Source organism: Mustela putorius, unplaced genomic scaffold (assembly GCF_011764305.1).
Source record: "Mustela putorius furo isolate JIRA1106 unplaced genomic scaffold, ASM1176430v1.1 tig00003859_pilon_pilon_pilon, whole genome shotgun sequence".
NCBI classification, from domain to species: Eukaryota; Metazoa; Chordata; class Mammalia; order Carnivora; family Mustelidae; genus Mustela; species Mustela putorius.
Window position 1 is genome coordinate 31,206,352 of NW_025422011.1, and position 22,162 is coordinate 31,228,513.

The 22,162-nt window shown below is 50.9% G+C and overlaps 1 protein-coding gene across 2 annotated transcripts in view; it reads left to right on the forward strand.

Moving 5' to 3' along the window:
* Positions 1 to 22,162, forward strand: part of GALNT18 (polypeptide N-acetylgalactosaminyltransferase 18) — a 350,253-nt gene that overhangs the window by 309,733 nt on the left and 18,358 nt on the right. For both annotated transcript variants that reach the window (XM_004751990.3, XM_013055819.2), the window contains exon 10: positions 15,165 to 15,329. In XM_004751990.3, the coding sequence (XP_004752047.1) occupies positions 15,165 to 15,329 (165 nt within the window). The remainder of the gene's footprint in view (positions 1 to 15,164; positions 15,330 to 22,162) is intronic.

Sequence of the window (22,162 nt, forward strand, 5' to 3'; positions counted from 1 at the left end):
CTGGGGGTTTCTAGGGTGGCAAAGTCTGAGTTGGCAGCAAGTGCGTACAGGGAGCTTGAGAGCGTAGACTCCTCTCCCCCAGAGTTTGCTGAGTTTGCTGGGAAGGAAGGGCTGGAAAGAAAAAGAAGCCGACCAGCTACTGGGAGGGGTGTGGAGTCGAGAGAAGGTGTGTATTCTGCTTTGCTTTTTGAGGGAAGCAATAAGGGAGCACGTCTGAGGCTGAGGGAAGGAAGTCTGTAGAGAAAGAGGTCAGATATGTTGGGGGAGAAGGAAGCAACATTCTGGGGGTGGGGAAATAGCAAGGTCAAGGGGGGGCTGGGCTCCAAGACCAGTGGGGCTGGCCCTGGACTTCATGGAAGGAGCTTCTTCCTCTGAGGCCTGAGGGCAGGGTGGAGGCTGGTCCAAGGGGAACACGTGTGCAGGCCAAGTGGCAAGTCAAACATGGGGGCTCTGCTTCTATTCCAGAGCAGCGAAGGTATGGACACCCTATAGGGGGTGGCTCAGAGACTAAACAGGTACCCCTAGAAGGCCTAGTGGGGAGGGCAGGGTGGCAGGGCCTGGCTGCAGCTGAAGACCACAATTCGGTGGAGGGTCTAATTTGCCCAGTTCCAGAATTTTTCATAGGTCGTGCCCAGCATCCAGGGAGAGAGTGGAGAGAAGGCAAACAGACTGCAGAAGCAGGCTTACGGCGTGTCAAAGGCAACAGGAATAAGGAGTTAAAGACCAAGGGGTGCCTAGGCAGCTCAGATGTTCTGCTCAGGTCCTAATCCCAGGGTCCTGGGATCGAGCCCCGCATCGGGCTTCCTGCTGAGCAGGAAGCTTCTCCCTCTCCCACTCCCCCTGCTAGTGTTTCCTCTCTCACTGTCTCTGTCAAATGAATAAATATAATCTTAAAAAAAAAAAAAAGGAATCAAAGACCAGAAGGTGCAGGCAAGGGGCTGGTTGAAGGAATTGGGGTGCAGCCTTTCCAGGAACATGGAGAGGCTGAGAAGGCAACAAAGGTAGGCGAGGAAAGAAAAAAAAGGTTATTATTCGGAAGATCTCGGACTGACGAACAGGCATTCAGGAAGTGAGAGAGTGAGGAATCACGATGAATAGGAGTTTGGAGGATAGTAGGACAGCAGAGGAAAAGGTTTAGGGGTACAGCAGTTCACTAAGGGCTGGGATCCGGATATGGGCGGCTGAAGTGCAGCACAGGTGGCCCTCCCCAGACTTGAGGCCCCGGGGCAGGTGCAGCCACTCATGGCCTGACAAGATGGTGGGAGGGAGGGGCACAGCAGACTGCCTGAGAAGCACTTGGGTGAGATGGCTGATGCCTAAGGAGATGTTCTTGTCCCCGATGGAGGGCTGAGGTGTGGAAGGGGTGCTGCTGTGGGGGGAGGGGAATATTGGCTCTGTCTCGCGTCCCTCATGGGAAAATGAGCAGATTCAAAGCCCATAAGAGTGACAGTGTCCTCCAGGAAGAGCATGTGCGGTGGGGACAGAAGAAGTTGCTTTCGGCTGGAAAGGACTGTCCTTGAAAGATATTGGGACTTTGGGAGGCATTTGGGGAAATCTTGAGGGGGCGGGGAGCTACAAAAGAAGATCGGCCAGGAAAGAAGCACAGAGCATATCAGGGGTTGGGAGAGGACAAGAAAGTCCCATAAAGACAATGAAAATTAGACCTGATATACCACATAGGCGCATGGAACTGGGAGACTGGGAAGAAAGGGATGGTGAAATCAGACTGGGGAATCCCATCTCCTTGTATTCAGCCACTGCAGTCACCTTGGACCCTACGAAGTACCCATTCCCATGCTCTCAAGGCAACTGAATTCCATCCCCATCACATCGGTCCAGGATCAGCAGGGTTTCATGGAGTTTCCCCTCTGCCACTGGAAGGGATCAGAGTCCCAGCTGCCAGAGGAAGAAGAGCTGGGTCATGGTGACCTAGAGGGATCAGGGAAGGCTTCCTGGAGGAGGAGGAGCTGCACCTGGAACTTAGAGAAAGGGAGGCATAAGCAAAAGCAGAGCAAGAAGAGCATTTCAGGAATGGGGGCCGCAGGTGGGAAGGGGTAGAATCGAACCTTCCCTTCCTTCTTCAGTAAGGAGCAGGGTATGATAGTGCCTGGGAGTTGGGTTTTGGATTCAGGTGACCTGAGTTCAGGTCCCAGCTTTGCCCCTTGCTATGCATGCCTTTACCTCTATCGAATGCAATCTTCTCATCTAAAAATGGAAACAATAATACTCCACTTATCTAAGATTATTTTGAGGATGAAACAAGTGTATTTGTAAAGCATTTAACATCCCTGACATACAGTAAGAGCTCATTAAATAATATCATTAGTATAATTATTTTATTTTCTGCAATTGGGAGGGGAGAAAGGAACAGCACTTTGCCGAGGACCTATGTTCTGTGCCTTATACTTCACAAACACACTTCTGAAATGAGCTACCTATATCATTTTTAGTAGATAGAAAACTACCCCCCCAAATTTTGTGGCTTATGATCCATCCATGTTAGTTTATCTCAAGACTCTGAGAGCCAACAGTTTGAGTTAGGCAGGGCTGGGCTGGCCCTGTCTTCCGCTAGCTTCAGCGGGGCTCAATCAGGCGTCCGTGGCCAACTACTGGTCAGCTGAGTCAGGTTCTGGAGGTTGGCTGATCGTCAGCTGGGAAGAGTGAGCTTCTGGGATGTGTGTTTCATCGTCCAGTGGGCTGATCTAGGCTTCTTCACATGAGGACCGTGACAGGGGTTTCTAAGAGCAGCAAGAAAGTATCTGCTTGCATCATGTTTGCTGTGAAAATGTTCTCCTTGCCCAAAGTCAGTCACAAGGCCACAGCCAAGCCCAGCCTCGAAGGGCAGAGGCAGAGTTGGCATGCAAGGATAGGAAAAATCTGTTGCCAATTTTATAACATTATCACTCTGGCCTATGGTGTCTACTTTGTATTATTTCATTCACTCACTTATGCATTTGTCTACTTGTTCATCCAAAAATATTTACTGAGCACCTGTCTCGTGTGCAAGAAAAGGAATCCCCAAAAGAAGGGCTTCAGTCTCTTAATACTCTCTCCACCATAGTGCAGTCCACCTGGCGTGGCTCTCTGGGGTCTGTAACATCCAGTAAAGACATGAGCTGGACCTTTTTTCCCCAGTAAAGCAGGTTTTACTCTTCTCAGGGAAGAAGAAGGCAGAGATGGAGATGGTGTTGGAGCAGGTACAATCAAGATGTATATTTACAAATTGCAATCAGGCACCGATATTTCATCCACATGAGGTCAATTTCTCTGAGCTAACTTCTCCCTGCTGGACCTTAACTTACAGGTTTTATTACCATGCTCTTTCCCCCATCTTCCTGATCATTGAGATTGCTGGAGAGTCCAGATCACCACTGACCTCAGATGTTAAAATCTCTGTCAAATACACATACACATGCACTCTCTCACACACACACTCCCCCTTTCTCCGGAACTTTCTAAACTCTTCTTAACTCAGCACAGGATAACAGTTGTGGTGAGCCATCAAACGATTAAGCGTCCCCCCCTCCATTGTTCATGGGGCCAGATAAGAGTTAGGCCTGCACAGACTGCATCCTGAGAAAACTACGGAGAATCTTGTCCTCGAGAGACAGTCCCATTCCATCTAAACTATTAATCCACAAGGCCATATAGAAGGTGTTGTCCAAGGTTCTGGTCCAAAACAGAAGAGAGAGCTTAGAGGAGCCTCAGAGTAACGGACATGAAACAGGCACTAGGGAGGGAACCTGGATGGATTTCTAAGCTGGAGTTCAAGGTCCTTGGAATAGTTTATCAAGACCTTTATTTAATCAGCTAATGTGTTTTGAGTACATGTGGCATGTCAAGCAGTGATGTGAGCAATAGAGATACAATAGTGAGCAAGACAAGCGTGGTTCCTGCCGTCGGAAACTTGGTAACCTGATGGGAGAGATCCATCTTACAGACCCAATGCTAATGGCTAACACTCACCAGCCCTCGGGCTATACAATTCCCCAACAGCTCTGTGCAACAGGTGCTGCTCTGACCGCCTGCTTTGACAGATGAGGAAATTGAAAGAACAAATGGCCAAGGGCATCATCTGTAGTCACACAGCTAATGAACAAGAGGGGGTGAGGGAGGGAATCAAATTAGGCAGTTCAGGTCCAGAATTAACCTTTTTAGAGTCAACTACTTCCCTTCCCTGCACTGAATCAACTTTTCGTGGTACCTGTTTTCCAACTCCTTTGTTGTTTTGGTTTTTTCTTTTTTTTTTTTTAAGAGCGTGCATCCCATTCTGATTCTATTTTTGTGTGATTACTTGGTGAGGGAGCAGAGCAAAATGGTTGTGTCAGTCAGTTCAGGCTTCGTTATGCTCCACTAACAGATGACCTCGAAATCCAAGTGGCTTACAATAACAAACATTTCTCGGTCGTGTTACTTGTCCAAGTCTTTGCTGACCTTATCTCCCTTTTGCAGTGCCTTGTCAAAAGCAGCCAATAGTAACGAAGCCATGCTCTTCATCTAAAGCATGGTCTACCAAGGAACTGCAGGCAACAGTTACGTCGAATGTCTCACCAGTGAATAAAAGAGGTCACCATCTATCCAGGCTCTGGGGACCGTTCCTCTCTGCCCACTCTCTGGACCCAGAGTCAATGTCCCATATTTTAGAATTTAGGCAGCACCCCTCATCCAGTATTGATTTGTCTTAGGCTGACGGTCCCCAAATCGTCGTGACGTACAAAAAATGGTTATTTCTTGCTCATGCTCTGTGGTCATCATGGTTCAGCTTCAGCTCTGTGTCCTCGCCCCTTTTCCAGTGACCAAAGAAGCAGCTCCTATCTGTGACGCTGCCCATCTGGTGGCAGAGAGTAAAAAGCAACGTGGTAGATCCCATGATGGCTCTTTAAGCTTTTGACCATGGGGGAAGGGCACACGTCTCTCCTGTTCATATCCCATTGGTTAAAGGCATGTGGCCAAGTCTGACACTAACGATGCAGGAACATGTAAGAGCTCAGTCGGGGAGGGGAATGCAGGAGGGGCTTCCCAGGGCAGAGCAGTGAATCAATCTGTTCGAGTCGTTGGGGCGCACGCATTGACCATGACAAGCTGATGCAGGGTTGGCAGACGATTGTGGTTTGGGAATGAAGAATGCCAGGGCATTTTCCCAAGGGCACGTGATCTGTTCCAGCTTAGCTGGTTATCAGGGAGCAGACACAGCTTGTAGCAGACAAGCAGACAAGCAGACACAGCTTGGAAGGGCTCTGAGCAGTGCCTTCCAAAATAGGGACCAAATTGGACCCTGCAGTCAGATAGCAGGTGTCTGATATTTCTTCGAGATAGTGAACTTCCCACTGAACAAGTGAGCTGTATTTGTGCATTCGAGGGGAGGGGAGTTATTATCAACAGCAGCAACTGTCCCAAATTTGGGCAGCTTCCGCTGAAAACAAAGGGTGGGTGATGTTGCAAAAAACCCAGTGATTCATTGCATAGACTCCAAAGGTGGGCCGACGGGGGTCGGGGAAAGGCAGGAACGGGGACAGCTCCAGGGGCCTCAGCTGTAAGAGTTCATGGATCTGTTCGAGCTAAGCATGTCTTAGCTACAGAGCTGCCTCATCTCTGTGTCTCTCCAGTTCATGTTTTAAATTCCTGGGAGGAGACAGCCTTCTTGGCCCCTTGACAACCCACTCTCATCCATGGGCAGGTGGTGGAGTCACAGATCCCAGACTATTTGAGGTCCAGCCCTGGCTGGAGCCATTCTCAGAGGCGGGGTCATTATTAGATATTGTAGGCCAAGTGCAAGGACACCTGCTCTTGCCTCTTTACAACTGCCCGCCCCCGTCCCTGGCTCTGCACATTCTCTTCTTGTTCTGAAATGTGCAGAGAGCAGGAGGAATGAGGGAAGGGCAGCATCAGAGGGAGGATGAGCGCTAAGGTCCACGCCAGGGACAGTGGGCAGGCGCTGCTGCCTAGAGACAGGCACAGGAGGCTGCAGGGAGATGGTTCAGACAGCGATCCCAGTCCGGGGCTCCTGCTCCTTGTCTCATCCTGAGCCCCGCCAGCCTTGCGTTCCTGGAACCCAGTTTTCTTTCCCCTGCGGTTCTCAGCTTCTTCTCCTCTTATACCTACCTGATGGAGGATATTCAGATACTCGGTCCACTCCCAGGGGATTCCCAATGCTGTGTGACCCTCCAAGTTCACTGGCATTTCACCCGCTAAAGGAAGCATACTAGCCTGCCGATGAGTGAGATACTTCTTTATCTTGTTTAAAAAAAAAAAAAAAAAAAAAAGGACATTCACAAACCAGTAGTTTATTATTTAGAAAAGTGACTTGCTTTATATAATAACTGAATGAAACATATACATGCATGCCACCTATATTCACCCCGTAGCTGAAGACCGCTGGGACTTGCTCCTTTTACTTCCTTCACTTTAGTGTTCTTGAGATGTCTCCTGGGTGTTCTATATTTGTTAAGACTCTTAGTTGCAAGTGACAGAGACCCAACTCAAACCAACTTAAATGCAAAATAGTTTTCCTCTCATGTAACTGACAAGCCCATGCCTGGCTCCAGCTTCAGGCAGGGCTGGATCCAGGGGCAGGAATGAAGCTTGCTGCACTCCAATCTTCTCTTTTCTTCCTGTCCTCACCCCTCTCCTTATTCCTCTTCCTCCGCCTCCTCCTCTTTTTTTCTCTCTCCCTTTCACCTGCCCTCCCTCCCATTTGGCTATGGTTCCCTTCATATGTAACTTTAGTCCCTCTCATCTTCAAGCAGAAAAGGCTTCTCTGATTTACCTGAGGAAGAAGGCAGCAAGTAGCTCTGGGCCTAGCACCTGCTAGCATACTCACACAAATAGAAAATCTGAGGGAGGACTTTTATTGGTCCAGACGGGATCACCATGTCCAACCTGGAACCAATCACTGGGCCAAGGCAATGGGGCACCCTGATTGGCTGTGAAACATGCCTACTGTGATGGCCAGAGTGAAGCAAGACACTGGTACAAGAAAGCAAATAAAGCCATCAGCATCAAGAACCCTGCAGCTGCCTTCTCTAGTTCGTCTCTGGTGTCTTGCTGGTAATTCACTCCCACTAAGCCCTCACTTTCCATTCAGGAAGCTGATGGCTGCTGCCACCTGGCTCTCTCCTGGGGCAGAGGGCCTGACAAGGGAAACACACATCCCAGGGCATGCCAAGAGCTCAGAATGACACAGGAAGAGAAGACAGAGCAAGGTGGGAGATGCAGGTTGCTGCCTGGGTTGGCTGGGTGGCAAACAGCCCCAGAGACGGTGGTGGAGAGAGGGCCAACACCCATTGTGTGGGTACAAGGCCCAGAATGAAGCACACGAGCTATGAATCTAAGTCAGAATTTCCAATCCCAGCAACAGTGCCAAGCAGCTGCTGGCCTGGCCATCCTGGCTCAGGTGCATTGTGAGAGGCAGAAATCAGGCCTCGCTTCGTCTTTTCTGCTCAGTCTTATGCCCAAAGACAGCACCCTGACCCAAAGCTCACTTTTCTCCCCTGTCCCCTAGACAGACCCACAGAAGGGGCTGTATCACCTCTAGCCCCAGCTTCCTTTCCAGGCCCTCTGGATGGCTGTGACTCAAAGAGCCTGAGAATTCCTCGATGAGCTGGCAGGTGGAGGGTCAGTCGATCTAAGTCCCAGGGTGCCATCAACTCTTCAGCCCTGAGCTGTGTTTCCAGTCTCATCTCCCCACCACCGGGGAGACTCTTTCTCTCCAAAATGGCAAGGTAGTGCCAAGCCTCCTGCCTTTGTTTGTCCTTCCCTTCGGACAGCAGTCCCTCATCCTACTCCGTCATCTGGGCCATACTACTCTCCTCCTAGGCTGTTCTCCAAACTCACCACTCACAGCCCAGCCCCAGGGAGAGCACATCACCCCAGCACCCGCCCCTCCAGCGCTCTGACCTGCTCTGACTCTGCTCTAAGCCTGGCTGTGAGGCTCTTCTCTTCCCTTTTTGTATGTCTGTCTCCCCACCCGGCTCCCCAGGGCACCCCTGTCTTGCTCCTCTCTGCTCCCCAGTGCCGCCTCTGGCTACACCCCAGTGAGCACAAAGGAGTTTGCTGAATTAAACCGGATCATCTTTTGGCTATGCGCCGGGGGTCCTGTTACTTATACACACACACACACACACACACACACACACACACACACACGGTGGGCTCGGGTCCTTAGCTTCTCCTGTTCCCTTCCACCCAGGAAATGGGCTCACAACGGGGAGCTCTAAGCTGGGGACCTTGCTCTCCTTCACAACTCTAGCAAACAGAAAGGTTTATAAAAGTTTTCCTTCCCTTAATGTACCTGGTTCTGTGCTTAGTGAACAGAAGATCATTTTGGAAATGACTCCCCTTCACTCCTGATTTAGCATCCGTGCCCTGCGGTGCTCCGTGCTATAACTAACCTCTGTGTCGAGGGGTTAATGACCAGTAACCAAACCCTTAAATCAGCCTGCCCTCTCTGCAGAGGGGCCAGCAGCTCATTCTTGGTAAGGAGGACAAAGAGCCCATTTCTAGCACATATTACAGATGTCCACAGTCACTACTCTAAATTGAGATTGAATAAGGCTAGCCTCGGCTCTTTCTCCGTACCCCCTCACCCCAACACACACACCGTGCAGGTCTGGGCCCTGCCAGCCATTTCTGTGAATCCTTACCCACAGGCCCACTGGCTGGGCCGACTCAGAGGCCAGGGGGTTGAGACCGGGCAGCTGGACCAGGAGATCCTTCTCTACTGAGTCCCTGCCTGCCTTGTCCTTGCCCTATATCTCCTGCGGCCAGACCAGGGGCCAGCAATGTTATAATCCTCACAATTGCACTTTACAGGTCAGGAAACTGAGGCTCAGAGTGGCTTCCACCTACAAAGTGAGGGCAGGGGTGCAAGTGGAAACCCAGGTCCACCTGACTCTATCCCACCAGACCAGTGGTCCTCAAACGTTCTCATGCATCCGACTTACCTGGAGGGCTTGTTAAAACACAAACTCCTGGGCTCTGCTCAGTTTCTGATTCAGCAGGTCTGGGGTTGGACTTAAAATGCATACTTCTATCAAGTTCCTAGATGATGCTGGGACTGCACTTTGAGAACTGTTCTCCTAAACAGTGGTGCTTCCTAACCCCTTGGCTGCCCTCATCAGAGTCTTGCAAACCATACCCCTGCCAGTGGGGTTCCCCCTTGGCCCCAAGATGAGAGGGAGGCTTGGAATCCAGAAGGTTCTAGGTGCTGTCCCAATGTTTCCTCCTCCCAGAAGCCTGGCTATGCAGTGGTCTAGCCCACAGATCCAGGGATCTTTGCCACCAATCCCACATTCTGATACTTTGTAATCTAGCCATTGTTTGTGATTTTCAACCCCTAGGCTATCACTCCCCTGGTGTATCCCCACTGTACCTACCCCCACAGAGGACTGGGCTCTGAAACCTTTTGGGCTGCAACAAGGGTACAGATCTCCTGCAAGTTTCCAAAGAAATGACCTTGAGGACCCTGCTTCCCCCTGGGTCACTGTCCCCACAAAAGCGCACTGCAAATAGAGTTGTTTCTTCCCTGTAGTAGGTTCTAGAGCCTCTTGTTAAAAGTGCCCCGTCATGACTTCCCTCCTTCCACCACCTCTGCACTCCCCGGGCTCAAGAAGGTTTGCTGCCCCTTCTCCCAATGAGAGAGTGTCTCTGAATGTCTCTACCTTATTTTTCAAGGGTGCCCACTCCATAGGCCATCAGTGTTACCCAGGAAATGTCACTTAATGAAGGAGATTAAAGCTGCCCCAAATCCACATGCCCCTTGTTTGGAAGAAGGGGCATTTCTGTTGCACCTTGGAACCCTGTTATTATGTCATTTAACCAACCCCATTGTGCTCCTGATTTGCCTAGGGAGCCCTCCATCCTCTCCCCCTACCTGTCTCAGCCTCTGCTCTGGTGGAGACCCTGCTAAGGGCTGGGGGAGACAAGACCATCTGGGATGCTCAACCCAGGACTGGGAGCAAGGCCCTGAGTCAGCAAGGTCTCAGCCTTCCCTGGAAGCTCCCCCAGGCAGGAGGGGAGACAGCAACCACCTACCTCTGTACCCCGGGAAGGTCTGCGTACCCTCTTAGCCTCAGTTTCCCTATCCTTACAAATGGGAGGTGACCACAGATACGGACAGTAGCTGGCAGACAGGTGTACTAAACTCTGTTTCTTCTCTTCTCCCTCTTCCCTTCCTGGGCAGCTCCAGGGGCCAGTGGACGTGTCTGTCCGTGTGGTGCTGTCGGATGTGGGTTTGGGGCAGATCTCATGGGAGGCCATACCTGTCTCTGGTGGAGGCCAGTCCCCGCTCCACACCTGCCAGGTAGAGAAAGGCGTGTGGAGGACAGCCGGCAAGGTTCTGTCCAGGGGCCCACCTGCATCCAGCGGGTTGGGGGCCTTTGCTTATCCAGGAGATGAAGTGATAGAACAAGGGGCACCTCTGCCCTGGGGGTCTTTGTGTGACCTTGGCTCCATGGCCCCCCAGGGCAGAAGTGTGCACCCAGGGGCGCCGTGTTCTCCCCAGTTGGCTATCCCGCTCAGCCACTCATTGTGACTCCTGCTCCCAGCCTGAGGAAGGGGAGAATTCCACTGGTGTGAGCCCCAAGACACGGATGTTTTTGTTCAGTCCCCTGCCAGGGCTTTTTCTCTTTTCCCTGCAAGCATCAGAATGAAATGCCCAGATCAGGTTTGAAGCCCTGTCCAGGTGAATGGGAGTGCGTGGGAAATGAGTAGGTCTGTCATTTGCAGCAGAGGAAGAACGGAGTAGTAGGAATGTCTTTTCTATATGTCCCCCACCCCACCCCACCTGGGTGGGGGGAGGGCTGTGAAACATCCCCAGGCAGGCTCTGGCTCACACTCCGCCACTGATGGGAGTTACCGGGAAAATGTCACTTCTTACACTCTTGTATCACAGGTGTTTTGGTACAAGGCCCTCCAGCCCTCTGCTGCTTCCTTAGTCCTCTCTCAGAGCTCAAGTGGCTCACCATGGGAAGCTTCCTAAGCTAGCCTCCTGGCCTCACCCCCGCCCCCTCGGCCTGGCTGCTGGTGCTGCAGGGACCCAGGGGAGGCAGGGGAGCAAGGTGAGTGGTCACCGGTGTGGCTCTGGACTCACACTGCCTCCATGTAAATATCAGCTATTCCACCTGTGAGACTTTTACCCAATGTCGCATGCCTCAGTTTCCCCATCTCCAAGACCGGGATCATTGTAGCTCCTACCTCCTAGAGTTGTTTTAGGAGTCCGTGGGATAAGGCATGCTTGTCGCTTTGTGTCTGGCCCAGAGTAGGAGCTGAACACATTACAAGTTTTGTTACCAGCCACCTAAGGCGGGGGTTCTCCACAACCACCGCCTTCAGTGTCCAGAGTCGGAAAAGTCTCTGCTGCAGGGCAGGGGCTGTCCTGTATCATAGGAGGCTGAACAGCGAACTCAGAGGTCCCTGACCTCTATCCCCTGGACACCGGTAGCAGCGTCCCTCCCCTCCGTTGCAACAACCTCAGATGTCTCCAGACATTGCAGATCCCCCCCTGGTTAGCCAGACTGTCCCTCTCTGGGAGCCACAGCTCTGAGTCATTTCTTGCTGAAATCTTCCAGGTTGCCCATGACTCAGAAAGCCCAGCCCCGCTGGTACTCAAAGTGGGGCATCTTGTAGGAAACGGTTTCCCCTCTTTTGTGTTCAGGCCATTTACCGGTTCGGTCCACTGCCGGCTGGACTTCTGAAGGATTGGAGGGAGGAAGACAGAGCCTCTGCTGAATCACAGAGCCTCTGCCTCTGCCAAATCACTCTCTCTGATCCGCCAGCTTGGGGGCTCCGCCCCCAAGAGGCACTTTTGTGTTTGCTTTTCAGTAACAAACAACTATCTGTCCCTATTAGGATTTGCCCAGCCTCTGGAGCAAGAAGCAGGTCCAGTGACAGCCAAACCAGCTAGTAAGTGCACGCCAGGCTCTCAGAGCGTCTCCCCCAGGCACTTCTGGAAGCTGAGTGAACAAAACTGATTTCTGCCATTACCTGGGTAGCTGCTTGTGTCTACAGAAACTGGCCTGGAGACCGCCGTCAAGCCCTGATGACAGGGATGAAGGAAGGGGAGGGGTGTATCAGTAACTGCTTCCTGGCAGTCCTGGTCGGGCAGCCCACACTCCTGAGCCTCAGGAAATCTGGGTCCTGGTGTGCAGGGTGACAAAGAGCTGCCCCGTGTCCTGAGGACAGAACGTGGTTGCATTCCACGCAAGGGAATGCTCTGTACTCTTGGAAAGAGGCCCGGGTGGCAGGTGGGGGCTCTAGGCTTTGGCACATTCACAGAAGCCTTTCTGGAGGTGGTGAGTTTTTATTTCTCTTTTCAAAGTACCAAGAGTCGGGAGAGGCCAGTGGAGGAAACAGAAACAATGCTCATATTAGTGTTTAGAGCCATTATTTCCTGATATGTTAGTGTCCCCATCGTGGCTGTTGGATCCTCCAGGGGAGGGAGCATGGCTCTCTCATCTCTGTTATCTTCAGATCTCAACTTAGAGATTGGTGGATGGATGGAGGGTGGGTGGATGGTGGATGGTGGATGGATGGATGGATTAGATGCCTAACAGCATCTGTTTAACTTCCTAAATCCTGACATCGTATTTTCCATCACCTCCAATAAACCGGAAGCCACAGCAGGTCATCGGCTTTCCTTGGTGGTGAACCGGAAACCCAGGCCACACAATGGAGAGTCCCTTACCCAATATAGGTGTTGAATAGGCTCCTCTTGCCTCTGTTCCGGTCATATTTCCACACTGAATCTAGGCATTCCACATTTGGCCTGGGCTCAGAACTTTGATCACTATGATTCTTCACCTCTATTATGGGAAAAATCAATCATCTTAGTAATTTAATGCCAATTTCCATGGATTCACCAAATCTGATAACTTATAAGATTATCTGAGCGTCTCCTATTCATCTCTCCAGATCCACTCTCCATCTTTCCCCTTCTACCCTAGGAGGCTGAATTTATGGAATGTTTCAATGGGCTCCCATGTTCTTTGGCTTCCAGCTGGGTTCTACCAATGGGCTGACCCAGAAAAAGAACAGAGTGGGGAGGGGAGAGTAAAGTTGAAGTGTTTATTCACCACCACTCGCCATTATCCCCAAGCCCCTCCCACCCTGAAGCCTTCTTGCAAGTCAACCCTCTCTCTAGAACTTTCCTATTACAGAGTCTTGTAACAGCTCTCTTCTCTCATCCCTTTGGGTCTGGGAGTGGTAACAGCTCCATGTTGTTATCCTCAGGGAACTCTACAATCTCTGTGGTTCCCTTACATCCTATCCACACCATGGAGCATTATGCCTTTATTATACCCTCCTTGGATTCTACGACCCTGAGTGTGTCATCTGTTTCCTGTTGGGGCCTTGAGTCATACACTGGCCTGAGGCTCTTCTTAGGTCTGAAGGGTAACCCCGCCTGCCTCTCCATGCCCTCCCTGGACTTCCAAGGGTCAGGAAGAACATGCCCCCCAAGAACCACCCCTTACTTCCTTCCCCGCACTGCCCTTCTCACCCCACAGTCCCTTTTTTGTCATGTACTCATGTTTAAAAGTCCTTGTCAACCACCCTCTTCTATTAAAACAAGAAATGACTTATTTTATCATTTGGAATGAATCAAAAATATTTACCAGTGTGAATTGTTTAATATACGAAGATAATAAGAGGGCCCACCCTAACTCTAACCTCAAGCAAAGAAATATACTATCTCAATTTGCCCATGGGGCCTAATCCTAAGGGGAGGGGATGTTAATTTCTTTATAACATGAAGAGAAAAGCTCACAGAACCCTACGACTTGTCCACTCAGAGCCCTTTTGGGGAACCGCTTCACAGAAGTGACTGAAAACTTTGAAGGTCAGAGATCATGTGGCTTTCCTCTAGACCACGGCTAGTAATCTACAGCCTGTGCACAGCCCTTGTTATTGTAAATGAAGCATCCTCAGAGCACAGCCATCATTTACATATTGTCTGTGGCTGTGTTCAGGCTACGATGGCAGAGTTGAGTTTTCAGACAGTATGGCCCTCTGGGCAGAAAAGAGTTAACACAGCAGGCCTGACTGTGTCCTTTGAAAGATCTGCTTACCATGGTGGCCCTTGACAGGCATCTGAGAACCTGTATTTCAAAAGGGTTCCCACCATTCCCAGGTGTGTAAGAGTAGCTTGCTATGCCCAATCAGACTATACAAATAATAAGGTTTATGCTAAACACCTGCTTTGCTCCTGGGAGTCTGGAATATGGGTATATACCAGGCAGAGGCTGCCTATGTGGCCAGCCCTGATTAAAAACAAAAAACAAAACAAAACAAAACAAACAAACAAAATCCAGCTCAGTTTATAGAGTAGAAAACATCTCACCTGTGTTGTCTCAGCTCCTTGCTGGGGGAATTAAGCACAACCTGTATGACCTCTAGGAGAGGACCCTGGGGAGCTGGCACCTGGTTTTCCCCTGACTTTGCCCTATGTGCCTTTTCCCTTTGCTGATAAAACTTATATCCTTTTCCTATAAGAAATCATGATTGTGAGTACAAATATGGGCAGTCTAGGGAGTCCTACTGAATCACCAAATCTGGCAGCAGCCTTAGGGACCACCCAACACACTGCAGAGCCAAAAATATTTTCCACCCGGCCCTTTAAGAAAAAGTTTGCCAACCCTTGCTCTACACAGTTGTAATCTGGATGGAAATTTTATGTTCCGTGTCTCGGATCACACAAGACTCTGAACTGCCTAAGGCCTGGCACGGGTCTCTTGCTTCGTATCTACAGGCCAAGCACAAATCTTGTACAAAACATTTATGGAGGGAGGAAATCAGCAAGCCTGCAATCATGGATCCAAGCCATGTTTTTTAAACTGTGGGTGGTGAAATCAATTTAAAAGTTTATGACCAATGCTTTTCAGGGAAAGAATAGAATGGAAAATACCAGATTGCACTGCCTATGGTAAGACTAAGTTTCGGGTCTCGAAAATTTTGTCTCAGTTCTACACGCGGACCAGAGACTATCCTGGATCAGGATGTAAAAAGCTTTCCTGTCCACTGCAACAGAAAATCGTGTGAAGCCCACAGGCTTGTATTACCTTTGCCAGCAGCCCAGGGAGCAGTCCAGGGTCCTCCCCTGGACCCTCCCATCTCTCCGTCATTAGTCATTACGTCATTACGCTTACCGGAGTTCTTGCCCCGCCCCACAGAACGTGTACTACACCAGCAGTCAGCAGATCCACGTGGGCATCCTGAGCCCCACGGTCGACGACGACGACAACCGGTGCCTGGTGGACGTCAACAGTCGGCCTCGGCTCATCGAGTGCAGTTACGCCAAAGCCAAGAGGATGAAGCTCCACTGGCAGTTCTCTCAGGTAAGAGCCCCCGAGCCGCTGGCGAGAGTAGCCAGAGTGTAGAGCAAGCAGGAAGTCCACAGGGGCCCCAGAGCCTGCGGGGGGGGGGGGGGCGGAAGGGGACATGGTGCGGGGAGCCTGTGACTCAGGGCCAACTCCCGGGATTGTCTGGGGACCTACTCTGGGCCAGGGATTTCGCATCCATGGTTAGCTCACTATCTCCTAATATTGGCTCTAAAGGGGAAATTGTGGTTGTTGTTTTTACTATCATTTTATTTAATTCGTAGACATAAGGAAATAGGCTCAGAGGGAGGGAGTCATCTGCCCAAAGTCACCCAGTAAGGAGCAGGGCTGGGACTTAGACTCTGGCCACTCTGACTTTAAACCCTCACCTTTCTCCTCCACACATTCTCTCTCCCTAGATGAAGCCCAGTGTCCCAGGTGTAGGCAGTGCTGAGGCATCCCTGACCCATGCCCCACTCTGCTGTGATGGTCTTGCTCTAGGAGAGAAGGCTTCCTCAGGGCATGTGGACACAGCATTCCCGTGTTAAGTCTCCATCAGTTCTAAGGCCCATATTTGACTCCTTGCTCTCCGTTGACCCGATTATAAAATGTAGCCCAAAGATCAAGAGGCCCAACTGGAGACAGCCCACAGTGACCCCACTTTGAAGAGAACCTTTGCCTCAGCCCAGAGGCATCCCAGCCCCCAGGGCATCTGCTAAGTTAGGGCTGGTCTCCCTCAATAGGCAGGGACACCCACCACCCAGGGGATGCAGAGGAAGTGTTCAGAACAGGAAGTGAGGAACCCGCCTCGCTCTCAGGCATCGGGGACTGTATGTGGGGGATGCCTCCAGGGAAGTCAGAAAGGGAATGTCTGTATTTGTGGGACTGAGTGGCAGGACCCCGACCCAAGCTTCCCAGCAAGTTGCTCCTCCTGGGGAGGAGGCTCTTGGGGGCTGGAAGAGGCTGTGTAGTCACTCTCCCCTGGTGGGAGGGGCAGGGAAGTGGGGGCCCCAGCCACGCCATATTCTACGGGTATGGGCAGCCTTGGTCCTGTGACCTGGGTATGTACAACCAGAGGACTGAGTCGGGTCCTAGATGATGAGTGGGAACATCAATACTGAGTTCAAAACAAGGTCATAAATTTAGGAGCTAGTTGGAGAGCAAGAGCCCCCGCTGAGGGTTTTGTGACCCTGGGGCAGCAGCTGCTAGGGAGCAGAACAGGGAGCCAAATGGGCTTCTGGGGGCAGGTAGGAGATGCGTGCGGCCACTCGGAGTCTCGGCTGGGTCTGCAGCGGTACTCCTTCCTGTTCACGTGACCTTCGCCGAGCACTGTAAACTGTAAATATCCGTCCCCGTAAGAGCAACAGCCAGCCTTCATAGAGTGCTCCCTAAGTGCCCAACTCTGTAAGCGGGGGACACCTCGCCGCTCAGTTAAGCCTCACCACAGCTGCGCATGCAGGGACCATCCCCCCACGTTTCACGGGAGAAAACACAGATGCAAAGATGGTAAATAGCAGGCCAGCATGGGCCTGGGGGTGCCTGTGCACATATTATTCTACATTCTCCTCTACTTCCAGTCGGGGCATGTTTGTAGCAGCACCTGGGAGAAGGTCAGGGTCGGGGCTGAGGTTGGAGAACATGGGGCACAGCTTCCTCGTGGCTCCCTCTGGCTGAAACAGCTGTCTCACCTCCATGGTCTGCCTTTGTCACCTGTCCACAGGCTGTGTAGCCCTGAGTGACATGGGCCGCGGCTACATTTCCCTTGCGGCCCTCCTTTACATGGAGAGGCCGAGAGAGGGCCGGCAGCATAGGGTCAGGGACGCAGGCTGGGTGCGTGCTCTGTGGCCAAGTGGCTGTCCTTTCCCAGCTCAGGCTAGAGGCCACATATGAAAGATAGAGGCCACATGCCTGCAGCCTGGAGGCAACAGAGAAAAAGGGACCTGTGTGTCCCCGGGAAGGTGAGTGGGACTGACTTTGCCAAGGTGAGAGGGAGATCGTCCCGTCCGGAGGCTCCGTGCTGGGGCTTACGTCAGGCCACTCTCTGCTGCCTTCAGCCAGGCCTGCTGGGCCCCTGGGAACTAGAAAGGAAATGGCACAGGAAGGTGGTGGGTGGGGAGCTGGAGCAGGGCTGAGGGCCTTCCAGAAGAGACGGTATTTCACCTTGAAGAGTGCGTAGGAGCTTGCGCCATATGTAAGTAGAGAAGGGTGTTCCAGGGAGAGGGAACAGCATGCACAAAAGCTGTGGAGCCTCAAACCCCAGCTGTATTCAGAGAGCTGAGGAGAGCCAGGTGTGGCCGGGACCTGCAGGGCCTGGGGGTGGGGGCAGGGTAGCAGCAGAGGAGCCTGGAAGAGTAGCTGGGCCAGGTCATGGACACCATGGGCCTGGAGTTTATGGGAGTGAAAATGGAGAGCAGGGGACTGGCCTATTTAGGTTCGGGCTTTGGAATGCCCCTGTGTTAGAGACTGTGGAGTCGAATGGGAAGGGGGAAATTGTAGAAGGGGGTTGGGGGAGAGGCAGACAGAAAAGCTAGCAGGAGGCTAAAATGCAATTTGAACATGTAGCCATTCCCTCCTCCCCTCTTCTCCGTGAGTGACCCTGGGGTCCTTAGGGCCCTGCCTGGCCACCAAGATCTCCTCTTGGGGCAAGGTCTGAGGCTGCCCCAGGGAGCCCAGCTTCTGGTGGTATGGGCTGGGCAGCTTGACAGGTGTGGCTGGGAGGCCTCTAATGGACAAGTAAATGCCGCTTCAACTGGCAGGGAGAAGGAGGAGGAGCAGGGCTTCTGGAATAGCCCCAGGAGGCCAGGGGCCAGCCAGGCACCTGATGCTCTGGGGATCCTATGTCACTTGGGTAAGTGCTCTTGAACTGGAGTGAGCTCCTGACCCCTTTGCAAAGCCTCATTCCTTGGAGGAACTCCAGAATCACTCGGGAAACAGCGCTCGGTAGAGCCTCAGCCTTGGGAAGTGCGGTGTTAGTAAGCCAAGCAGTTCCATAACCAAAACAGTGAAACAAGATAAAGTTCGCCTGTCCAAGGTCATGCAGCCCGAGAGATGGAGCTCGAGTTCAAATAGGCTGGCTGCGCCCGAACCCAGGCTGCTTCACAGCCCAGCCCCACGCACGGGCACATAGACCTTTTTTCCAACCCTCCCAGACAGACATGCCCCAAGGCTCAGGCTGAGGTGACTCCTCTCCCTTTCCAGAGGCCTCGGTGGTTCTGGCTGGCCGTCAGCTCCTCTGTCCATCACTGACTGGGGCAAACAAAGGAACATATCCCTAAAAGAGGCATCCTCAAGGCAAAGACACCCCCAAATCCAGCTCTTTCCTTTCCTCATCTCAGTGCGTGGCCTGGAACAGGCAGCCTCACGTGACTCCTACTTGAAAGGACACGGTGACCAGCAAAGCAGGCAGTGTTTTGGACGTGGAATCCTGGAGCAGTTTTCAGCCACTTACACATATATCCAATTAAACTCTCAGGGTGCTTTGGCAGTCCCACCTTTGATCCTCCTCCCAAGAAGAACTCTTTGGAAATCACATTTTTAAATCCCTAATTTGCAAACCCAGAGCAGCCACTCTCGCTTGATATTTTAAAGATTAATGTACGTGAAATTTTTGTTTAAGGCAAAATAACTGATATTTGTCAAGCAACCTGGAATCTGTCCACAAGCCCTCACAGGTTAGGAACTACTGTTGACAAGGCCAGCGGAGGCTGGAAGCCTCTTGCGTGATTAAATCATGTGCTTGGGCTAATTCTCTTGCAACAGGTTTTAATCTTTGCAAATTACATAGAGACCCTACCAAGTAGAATGATCGGGTGCAGAAGTTGGGCTGAAAGAAGCTTTTGCTGGTGCATCTCAAATCTCTTTTCTGGTTTCACATTCTGCATTATTTACTCTCCTGAGGGCTGCATTTAAACTCCGCAGACATTCAGGCTGAATTAATTTCAAAATAATCTAGTGCATTTCTCCCAGGTTCTCCCACAAAGAAGACAGGCATTTGCACATCTTAGCGTTCCATCTCATACCCTGATTTTCTGTTTAACAAATAAAATGCCTTTCTTCTATCCCCTGCAAGCTCTTCTGAATTTCCGATGCTCAGGATGAATCAGGACAGCGTGAGATACTGACACTGAGCAACCACACTTGATGAAAACATCTTTTGGCAATGCTGATGCACGGGGCTTTGATGAGCCATTTTCTGATGATGAACATTCTTTCCTTCAGTCATTCATCAAACATTCATTGAGCACGGGGGTTGCGCAGGAGGGATGCAGAGAGGAGGCAGACACGGCCTCTGCCCTAGAGGAGCTCCTGAGCAGATAAACATGCAACCGAATAGACAATGAGACCAGAAATGAGGGAGGTGTGGTGTGCCAGGACCCCGGCTTGATGGGCTCCAGGATGGTTTCACATTCAAGGCTTCTTTGATCCGGTTCTTGAAATTGGTAGGACAGTTCCCAGGTGTAAAAAGGGAGAACATCCCATGTCGAGGCTCAGCCTGGGCAAAGGCAAGAAAAAACAGTGCATGTTTGAGGAACAGAAATCCAACGTTGGTGCGGGCGGAACTTGGAATTTCCAAAGGAACATGAGAGAGATCAGACATAAGAGTCAGTCTGGGTGCAGAGAATGGTAATTGTTGAAACCCATTTCAACAAATTCAACTTCACCTTAAAAGCAAAGGGAGGATCCAGGGGATATCTTAAGCCATGGCTTGCCACGAGGGGGTCTGAATCCCTCTGATACCAGAGTGTAGGATGGACCGAGATAAAAGAGACAGGGAAATAAGTTAGGGGGCTGACCCATTATTCCCGTGAGAGATGGAGCAGACTCAGTTGTCATGGGGTCATGGAGCCAGATAGCTGTTGGGGGGACTTTGAGACATTGCTGTGGTCTGTTGGAAGTAGTGATGGATGAAATGAAGGGAGTTGTGGGGTGGGGGGAGATTATGCATCCAGGACCACCCTAGGCTTTGGGTTTGCAGAACAGTCGGTGGGCAGCCAGCATCATCCCTCTCATGGCACATACCTGTGCCTAGAGGGCTAACATTTCCCACATCAACACGTGATAGAATTTCAAGACCACCAGACGTCGTCGTTATTGCCTCTGCAATTCCTCTAGCTTGTGATTTCTCCTGGTATAAAGAATGTCCTAAACTGATACCTATAAATTATGGAGGCTTTCAATCTTCTGAGAGTATCCCACATACTGAGATTTGGGGGATTCTGAGATTTGGTGATGAAGAGTTAGTGAAAGAGGCCTTTAGTCAGTGAGCCCGGCACCCATGGAAGGAGAGGGAGTACGCAGAGAACTTTGTGGCAGGACACCTGCCAAGCAACAGAACAGACCGCCTCTCCATGGTAATGAGATGCACCCTGCCCCGATTACCATTCCTTTGAATGGTGAAGCAAATGCTGGAGCCTTCTCAAGATGCTTGTAACGGGACTCTTGCCGTAGGAGGGGGGTTACGATGTGAGTCTTCTAAGGTCCAACCTCCTTAAATTCTACCTACCTACCTAAATGCATGGTTGAAGCAATGCAGACTGTTGGACCCAGAAGACCAGAAACATCTCAGCTCTGCCTTCTAACAGCTGAAGGGCTGCCATATGCACTGGAAAGCAGTCTAGCCCTGTTGGCTCTGAGTGGGGACTTGCAAATACTGGACAAGTTCGAGAATGATCTGAACTCCATGTATGAGGGCCACCTTCACCTTACTTTCTGCAATTGTTTTTCCATTATTTCCACGTCCTTTTCTTCCATCAACCATGACACCAGAAGGTCAGGCTGTCTTACGTGTCCAGGGTCTCCAGCACCTGATGGAGAGCTGAGACAGAGGAGCCCTGCAACGTGCTATTAACGAATGAAGGATTTCTTTCTTTTTTCAAAAAATCCACAAATATTAACCAGAGGCCTCCTGCATACCAGGTCTCAAGGCAGGTCTGTGAGAAACTCAAGATGGACAAAATTTTACCAGTGATTTCTCTCCTTGCACACATGTGTGCACACTGAAAAAGGACATTTCAACCTAATAGAGGCCCCTGTTTAGTTGGAGAAATCCCTTGTTCCGGCAAAGAACACTTTCAGAGGGTGGTACATCCCAACTGCAAAATGGACATGTGTTAAGTGGGGCGCTCAAAATTGTAGGGTGAAAATGTACTTCTTTCTCTAACCTCAGATTTGAAGTAGGGAGGTGGAAATGTATGCATACCGTGCAGACTAGAGTACAAATTGGTGTAAATATTTTTTAAAATGGGGCTTTCATGAAACATCGGGATATTCAGACTGTATTTCGTGCTGCTTCCAAACTGGGGAGTGCACCGTCACACCTCCTGGCTTTTGGGTTCTTTGGTGGCAATGGCAGGAGGGCCCCTCTGGGAGTCCAAGTGCACATAGATCAGTGTTCCCATGGTTAGCTGTCCCCACACCTGAGCCCCTGTGCTCGCCTCATTCTCTGTGAAGTATTTATGCATTTTCCAAATGGGGAACATCAAGGATAACAAGAGAGTTGTCTGTTAATGCCAAGAGAGAAGAAATTTTCAAGAGTTTGAGGACACTGCCTGGAAGACAGCTGAGTGCAGAGCCAACCCTCCATGTCCATGATGATTGGCTCTGATTTGTGGGGTCTAATTTGATAATTTGATGCAAGACGAGTAACCCACTCAAAAAAAAGAACCTAGTTGCAGAACACATTTCCCAAGGAGCATGGCTAATGCTGCCAAAGAATTTCCCAACACGCAAGGAGGAGGAGTCCTTGACTTTTCTCCTGCTCTGATCCCCAGTCGCTGTCAAGAAGTCCGACTTCGAGAACCTTTTGTACTGAAAAGAAAAGACTATAATCGGATATTTCATCATGGCTCTGG